General features: G+C 41.3%; 1 protein-coding gene across 1 annotated transcript in view; it reads right to left on the bottom strand.

The window, feature by feature from the left end:
• Positions 1-5,031: 5,031 nt before the first annotated feature.
• Positions 5,032-9,051, bottom strand: part of TTC39A (tetratricopeptide repeat domain 39A) — a 35,643-nt gene continuing 31,623 nt past the window's right edge. The window contains exons 16-18 of the mRNA XM_009077943.1: positions 8,908-9,022; positions 8,122-8,238; positions 5,032-5,152 (exon numbers count right to left, since the gene is read on the bottom strand). Coding sequence (XP_009076191.1) covers positions 5,032-5,152; positions 8,122-8,238; positions 8,908-9,022 — 353 coding nt within the window. The remainder of the gene's footprint in view (positions 5,153-8,121; positions 8,239-8,907; positions 9,023-9,051) is intronic.

Raw genomic sequence — 9,051 nt, 5'->3', positions numbered from 1 at the left:
TCCTTAGAAACACCAAGAAGTATTTGCATCAGCAATGTGCCCAGCATCAGAATGGAAACCTGACCCAGGACTGAAGTATACACAAGCCATAAGAATAAAAGCCAAAGGATTTTTTTTAAAGTAACAATCACCCATTGGAATAATCTCCCCAACACTGGACAATTTCAAGATTCAGCTGGAGACAGTGCAGGGTCATCTTGTCTAGACTGTGCTTTTGCCAGGAAAGGCTGGACCAGATAATCCTTGAGGCCCTGTCCGACCTGGTACTGTATAATTCTATGACTGAAATACCAAAACTTACTGGCCCTGATATTTGCTTCTAAAAAAACTCTGCAGCTGCCCAACAGAGTCTGTGTATGCTTAGCAGTGATGACAGCAGTACTGGGTACTGTACCCAAATGAAGATGACATTGAACATGATCTGTGTAGTCTGTGATCCTCTAGAGTTACCAGCATTGCTTCCCCTCTCCAGAATGATTACTGAACTCCACTGACCATCAGAGATACAGTTCCTATTCTGCATCTGCAGAGCAGAGACAGCTTCAGGCATCTCACACCAGCACCTTCCCCAAAAGGTCAGGCAAAGCACCAAACCCACAAAGCACCAGCTCATCCTAGAGCTGCACCTGTGACACTGCTGACCCCAAGCACTGCCCTGGGACTCCAGCACTGCAAATATCCAGCTCCAGCACCAAGGAAGCTGTGCCTTACCTCCACACACTGTGTGCTGCTGCAAGAGGAAAACTGTCCAGAATATTACAGCTTCTACTTATCTCCTCTTTCTCACTATATTGCTACTTTGCTTTACAGTCACAGACCTGAAACTGTTGTTACTGTACTTGATTAATATGAGATAAACCTTGTTTTTTAATTGAAGCAGCCCATAAAGATGGTAGGTAGAGGGTTGGGACTGCTCTGTGCTGTATTCTCTCTGTAAAATGGTCAAGGAGAGACAAAGCAAGTAGACTCCAATGCACTGCATAATTGTAAATCAACATTTTGCCTATGTTAAGCCAGCAATGAGAGTAAGTCCAGAGATTTAAAAAACCTGGAAAATAATGGAGCACAGCCCAATCCTACAGGAACATGGTTGAATTTGAGCAAACCCTATGCAGAACTACCACAGTGCAATGCAGGTATTTATTTATTAGCTCTGTTGCTGCTCATAAATCTTGGAGACCGGGATTGACTGGGCATGTTTTTGAAAGAAAGTACTTGTAGGGCTTTTTTTAAAACACCTGAAGCAAACCTAGATAGCATCTTTAAAAAATATTTTATGATGACAAATCATTCAATTAAACACTTGCTGATACATGCTTTGCACATGATCTGCCACCAAAATGTACTTGCAGAACATAATGAGAAAAGAAACAAGTTCATTTCTAGTCTGTTCAGGTTTCCCCATCTCCTTCATCGGTGACGTTTCCAACCATTAACCATTTTCCTGTACAGCAGTAAACAATGTGACTCACCTCTTTATCTTCTTCTCCTCTTCCTCCCAGAGGGGTGACTGTGTTGAATGCCTTGCTTTGGTCATTTCATACACACTTGCTTTGCTGCTGTGTTTTAATGCTTGAGGAGGCAAAGCAATGCATCTTGCAGGTGGAACTGGAGGCTGAGTGTTGTAATTAAACTCATGGGAGTGCTTTCTGCATTCTGGGACTGACCTCTAGGACAGCCTTGTCTCACACAGACATTACTGGATGCTTCTGTTGGGCCAGAGGCACAAGCTGTCACAACTGTCAGCCCATGAGCTTTCAGTAGTCTTGGACCCAGGCCACAGATGACTAAAAATACTAAGGCACTTACTTAATACAGAATTTAATGCCAAACCCAGTGTGAAATGGGAGGAAACGTTTGATATGATCCTGTTCTTTGCTGCTATATTTTATAAAACACAGTTTGCTAAGCCAAGTTTTGATTGTGTAAACAACCTGAGGCCAGGCACAGTCAGAAGGGGACAGTCTTTAAGCATCCAGGACAGCATGTGTTAATTGTAGCTCACAATAGAGCTGCATATCAGTAAGCAAAGCAGGCTCCTACACCTCTGGGTTAGTTGAGCGATCATAAGTGGGTGTTTCCAAGGTAATAGTAGCTGTATCATGTTCATGACTTCATCAAAATCCCTTCAAATCATCAAGAGAACTTCTGACCAGGTTCAGCTTCAGCCCACCATTCTCCATGCAGCAGGTTATACATCATCTTGTGTTATTTACAGGAGCTGGAGTTGATGCAGTTGTACATTGTCAGTCCTCAGTAGCAGCTTCAGGCTTTCCAGCCCATCCCCTCCCTCAGTTTATCCAACCATACATACAGGGATTCCACATACCACTCTAACCATAGAAGTGATGCTCGTTTCACTGCTTTACCCTTCCTGCCCAGCACCACTTTCAGGGGACAGTAATATCCCATGGGGCACCATGGCCACTGCTGCAGACATCCAGGAAGCCAAGTATGAATTTCTACCCCTCCTTGTTTGCTGGTGGGAAACCACTCACCAGTGCTAGTAAAGAAAAAATACATGCAAAAAGAAATACAGTTTGTAGGGTTTGTGATAAGGGTCCTACCAAGTGCAGAAAACTTTCCTGCTGTATGAGTTAGTAGTTTTTCTCCTTGGGTAACAGTTGTGGCTTTGCTGAGGACTGGGAAGAGCTGATAGCAGCAACAGCTGAAGCCTGGGACACAGGGAGGGCTTCTCTAGCATCAGTCAGAAAGCAGAAGGAACTGCTCCTTCTGCCATTGAGGTGTTGACTATATCCATCTGCAGAAATACTGCCATTTCCTGACTCTTAGGCAATACTGCAATCTTTGCTTTGTGATTCCATTAAAATACCCATTATTTTTCTGTAAATAAATACACTGAACGTTGAAGCTGTTGGAGAACTCACACCAATTGTGCTTTCCCTAATTCACAGCTCTTGGACTACAGATTGATGAAGTAATTTACCATTCTGGAGAACTACTGCAGCAGAATGCAGCAGTGAAAGCCTTAGAAAAATCTTGGGATTTTCATGGCTGTAAAGCATCAGGGAAGCTGGTGGCATATCACACAGTACAGCCTTTGTGCCATGTGTCTAAGATCAGGGGAAACTTGGTTGTGGGTGAAATTTCAAAGAGCATTTCAGTGGCCTTGAGAAATGAATCTACAGTCAGAAGGATTGTTCGCTTTCTGCAAAGCACAATTTATGCTAATTTTCACATGTCATTGCTTGTTTAAAAGCAGCTAAGGCTGCCAAAATATTTGAAAAGGACCCAACTGGAAGAAGAGGCTTTATATGCATGAAATAGAACAAGAAACTTTTTTATTCTATACAAAGAATGACTGAATTTTTACACCGAAGTTTTGCTGTGCAGTATGTAAATAGCGTAACTGTTTATACTGAATTTTATCTGAATTGAGGAATTTATCTGAACTGAATTTATCTGAGAAAGTCACTTTAAAAAACACATTCTTCATCTATGATTTTAACCTGGAAAGACTTTTATAAAGGGTGTCTATTTTTAAGACAAGTTCTCCTTGTTGAGAACAGGTGGTTCTGTCTCCTTGCATATTAATTTGCAATTATAAAACAATGTCGTTTCCTTAGAGGAGGTAAAAGCAGAGCTATAAACTATCAAATTTCTCCTCTGCTGGGAACAATCACTTTAGTAAGGACATTCACTGTGAGGTACATAGACATGAATCTTCCTGACAAACATCTCCATTGGAGAAAAAGGGCTGTCAGAAGACCTCCCATCTCCACCCATCAGAATGGGTCATGGGGAAGAAGCTCTGCCAAAAGGGAGGTAGAAGTGTGCCCCAAAAACGCACAGCCCCACAAACATAGAGCTAGCTCATGGTAAATATGGGTCAAGGAAGTGTTATGACTGACTTCACCAGTTTTGCAGCAAAGCAGGAATTCCATGGCAGCTGGCACTGAAAGCTGACCTAGCTCATTGCTCTATTCTTGAAGCTTCTTACACAGAAAACCTCCTCAACAATCCCTCAAAAGATCAATAAAGAGCAAAAAGATAAAGGGCTGTCCTTTGTGCCACAGGAGCTTGCTCCAGCCCCAGCTTCCTCACACAGGAAACATCACCAAACCATCTTTTCCAACATGACATCTCAAGTTGGGCAAACCTAAGAACAGTCATTTTACAAAAGAATGGACTGCCACAGGAACTCCTGTGTCACTGTGCAGCCAGTGCAACATTGCTGTCCTTAACTGACCTTCAAGGACTTGTGTTTTAACTTGAAGATAAACATCAGATCATGTTCATTCTGACAAAAACTGTTCCCTAAGAACTTCCCACTGTCAAAGAAGTGATGCAGTTTTATACTGTCATCACCTTGTCCCTTTCCTCTCCCTCAATCCTCAGGAAATTATTCAGCTCTGTGAGCAGCAGACTTGACAGGAAAACCAAATTAAAGAAAAAAAGTCAAGATACTTGTATAAGGGAGATCATTCTTTTCACCAGCAAGTTTCTTACAGAAGCAAAAATGTGACAGGTTTGAGCTGGTAAAGAGAAGCTTTCCATGCACAGTTAGAAATGTCCAGAATCCAGAGCTCCTCTCTGCTGTGCTCCATGTGCACTGAGAGCTCCGCACACCATTCCAGCCAAGCAGGTACTGGGAAAAAGTGATGCTTCCTCCTCAGCTGCTAACAGTATGGATCCAAACAAGCATTTAGAGCTGAGATTAAATATGGGAATCTTAAAGGTTTGTTGTTTGTTCAGTTGTTTCCCCTTCACTAAGCAAACTACGACAGGATGCTGCAAACGCAAGAAAAAGGCACACGATTGAAAAATGAGCTACACAGATGTAAGTATTCAAAAAGCCACTGTTGGAAAAGCAATATTTTTCAGGGTTATGGTTGGTTTGAGAGGTTTTTTTGCCACATTATTACACTAGATTAATGTTTTATGCATCACCTTTAAAATTTGCAGTTATTTGGTTTTTCACTGACTTGAAAGAGAAGGAAAAATAATTCTAAAGTGTCAGTAATTTTCTGCACCAAAGTTTGCAACAAACAGGACATCAAAGAAGGAAAGTTACGACACTGCTGAGGCTCCAGAGTGCATTCCATTTTCTGGGGCAGATTTGGCTTGGTGCAGGGCAGCTTGAATTCTGAAATGTGTCCTTGTTTCCATCGAGTAATTCTTGTAGTTTTGTCTAAAACAAAAGCAGACCCACTCTGATGAATATAGATTTTAAAATAATTTTCACGTTATCTTTGTATTATTAAGCAAAATAACTGCAGACAGCAAAAAAAGCCTTTCTTTACAAGGTCCTTTGTTGCCTACTCTAAAATACAAGGCATGTGTTCCTGGCCAAACAATGCAGCTCTTTGTTCTTTATTTGTAGTTCCACTGTCTGGCAATTACCAGAAAAATATAGCTTAATAAGAAATCGAATCTGGTCTACTCTATCAAAATACTGAGTCCATATTAATTATCTGTAACATCCACTTCATTTACATTCAGAAATTAGATTTTTATTTTCCCTTCTCAAGGTAGAATCGATAGATTTGAATACAAATCTTTTCATCATTTAAAAAAATCATTTTAATAAGGCAAACTCATCTTCATTCAGCAGATCATTTCAGGAAAGTAAAGAAGGGGGAGAAAAGAGAGAGAGTTAGAGAAAGAGAAGCTGCCCTGACCCAGAAGAAGGAAACACCCCATCTCCAACCTGTGGTTGCCAATGATGTGTACTGTGTGTAGGAAATAAAGCCAGACAATTGCTGCCCCAGAAGCTTGGAAAGATAAAGTGGGCACACACAAGGCTCCATATCATCTTTTGAGGAGCAATTCACCAGCCCAGGCAAGGACTGGCAGGACTTCCAGCACACACATCTAGTCCCTGACTTGGCAGTGTCATCTGCCTATAGACCCCAGTAGCTAAGTCATGCTCTAAAGAGTTACTGGAACATTAAAGAATCTGTGTTTTCATGGAAGAGCTTATATAGAAAAAGAAAATTTGCCCCAGGATCACACAGAAAGTGCAGATCCTACTTACTAGGAATTAACATGTCAGCTCCTGCAGGATGGATATAGAATGCAGATACCAAAGAGGATTAGACCATGCTAATTTTCTTTTAGAAGATACTTGTCATCTTTACAGAAACATAACATTAAGTATTAAACTCTGTATACCTTAAAAGCATTTCCATTCGAAATTCCTAATTCCAAGCAAGCATGGCAGTGTGGTATCTGTCCCTGTGGCAGTCTCTGGGTGAAAACAAGGAATTCCACACCCATCCTACACCAGCTTATAATTTCATGTATGCAACACCCAAGAGGCTGAGAAAAGGAGGTGACTGGGTTGTGCTGTGTGCCTGATCTGGAACCCTTTGGAGTGTTTTCCTTAAATGAAGTAGATTTTGTCATGCAGAGTTTGTATTTCTCATCACTACATTGATATTTTTTGTTTGTAGTTTACAGTCAGACGAATAGAAATATTTCCATGCACGACCAAGCCAAAACTGTTTATCATCTCATTCCACTCTTTCTCCCAGAGCTGAAAATCCAAGCCAGCAGCAGTATGTGGATTTAGGTCAGGCAAATCAAGCGTCATGCACCAGCCAAGTGCTCCCCTGCCAACTGCAAACAGAATTCTGCAGCCTCAAACCCTCCGCAGCCAACACGCTCTCCCTCTCGTGGCTGCAGAGACACTCAGGGTGTGCAGCTGAAAGCTTATCAACTACAGCATTTTAATGCCACAGGTGGAAACGTAAGGACTGCACCTTTTTTTATGCCTGATTCAAATATGGGGAGGCTTTGTGGTAGGATTTTTTTTTTTCATATTATAGTTCCCATGAGCTCTTTTAGTGTAGCAAGTCTGAGCATCAGCTTTCATACACTGGGCAGCAATAGATGTTTCAGAGCTGCTCTCTGCTGGTGCTGCTCTTTAAACCAAACACCTTCCCTGGAGGGGACCTGTGACCTGAGACACCCAGAGCTGTCAGGGAATGGAATGGCAATGGCAATTGACAGGAGTTCCAGCTGGAATGAGCAGCTCTGAATCATTAATTTCTAGATCTCCTCTGAAGACAGATTTGAACAAAGGAAATGAGGACAGGAGAGGCAATTTTTAAGGAACATGAAACCAACTCAAACACTTTCCACTGTGCTTTGCTAATGCAATTTTTTGTGTTCTTAATATCTTCCATGAGTCTACAGAGAACCAGGGTCACAAGCACAGGAGATTAAGAATTGCAATACTTGAATTTTTGTGTTGGCAGGCTTTTGGCATAATCTTTGGTAGGCTGATTTGCCACTCTGTCTTGCAGAGTGGACTGACTTGGCCCAAAAATAACATAAAACCTCTATCTGATCTCTCTGCAACTGGAGGCAGACATCAGTTCTGTGGCTGCTCCCACCTGCAGCAGTGACTCTCTGCCCTGGGAAAGACTCATCCAGGATCCAGGCAGAGGGCTGGACTACCCAGCTGCTGGATGCTTGAGGAGGGCAAGGGTTGCTTGGGTTTGATTCCCTCCCCCCTCATCACTGCCAAAATTTTGGCTCAGCAGAGAAGTAAAGGTTTGGACAGAGACAAAACATGTATTTTGTTAATGTTATAACAAGGAACACACACAATCAAGTCCAACTTCGTGATAAACCTATTTGGCTAGAAAAATCAATCACGTAAAGAGTAAATGCAGGTGTTTTAGCTGCCTTTCAGAAGCAGATGAAACAAATCAAAGATACTGCAACCTGAAGCATTATCTTAAATTTATTTCATGGAGGGAAGGAACAGGCACTGCTAACCATCAATTTAAGTAATGCTGTTCCAGCCATAACAGAGCTTTGATTTAATTTAACACATCTTTTATGAATAAGTAAATAGACTACAAAGATTATTACATTTTGTTACACATGGATTATTTCTTATGGAAGCCTTTGACATTCCTATTAACATGTTTAAGATGTATTTTGCTCTTCTCAGAACAGATGGATAAGTCCCAGACTGAATGAATATAACACCTACCACTGGAAAGGTCCAAACCAAAACTAAGGCACACATGTTTCCATTGGAAAAATGAATTGAGTTTCCATCATATTAATGAAATTTTTCTGCTTCCTGCTAACCAATAAAATACCAAACTGACCCATTAGACATCAACACAGGTTTTCACTTACTTTGCTCTTTCCAGAAGTTTTATTGCTTCTTCTCTTCTGTCCTGGTCCAGATACAGTATCGCCAGCTCCAGCAAGGCATTTGGAATTAGGTAATGGTCATATTTTATCTTCTTCTCACTGCATTGGAAAAGAAATAGCCTGGAGACCTCACAATGATATATTGTTTCCCTCATTTAACAGCTCCAAACACAAACAAATAGGAGATTAGCTAGGATCAGAAGGAGCAATCAATCTCTATTACGACACTTGCCATGTTCTCTACCCTAAACTACCTTCCGGGTTATTAAATGTGGGTTTTGCATAAGCATCCTACACAGTATGTATAATCTCAGGATTAGAACATAATGCCTTTATTATCAGGGAAGTGTTGGAAAAGATGACAATATTATGAGCTCCATCCATGTGAGCTGACAAAGAGAGATGCAATTCACCACATGATGTGCAGAAGTTCCAAGTATAATCATGCTGCCACCTGTCTCTGCAGACTGCAGTTGGATTTTTGGGTAGAGCTTCTTCAGGGCTGGTAAGAGGAAGGGGGCAAAATAGGCAAGTGGTATCAAAACTTTTATGCACCTAGAGTGCCCCAAAAAGGAGAAAATACCTCAGTAAAAATTGCAGGTTTGAAATTTTTTGATACACGGCCAACAACACTGGAAATTAAAACTGAAATCCCTTGAAATAAATCCTAAAGATACTGCAGTCCTCTCCCTTCTATTCGTATCATGGTTGCATCTCCTCTCATTTCAAACTCAAGAGCTCTCCTACATGCCAGGTATGAAAGCTTACTTTAAATAGATGTAATTAAAATGGTCTTCTGCTTCTGAGATCTTGCCCAAATGCTTGAGGCATAATCCCTTTAACAGCTTTATCACACACCGGTCATCTGCTAGTAGTTCTGTGGCTGCAGAATGAAGTAAAAGGCACATTTTA

The sequence above is a fragment of the Acanthisitta chloris genome, unplaced genomic scaffold, assembly GCF_000695815.1.
Source record: "Acanthisitta chloris isolate BGI_N310 unplaced genomic scaffold, ASM69581v1 scaffold27430, whole genome shotgun sequence".
NCBI classification, from domain to species: domain Eukaryota; kingdom Metazoa; phylum Chordata; class Aves; order Passeriformes; family Acanthisittidae; genus Acanthisitta; species Acanthisitta chloris.
This window is presented reverse-complemented; position numbering and strand designations above follow the sequence as displayed.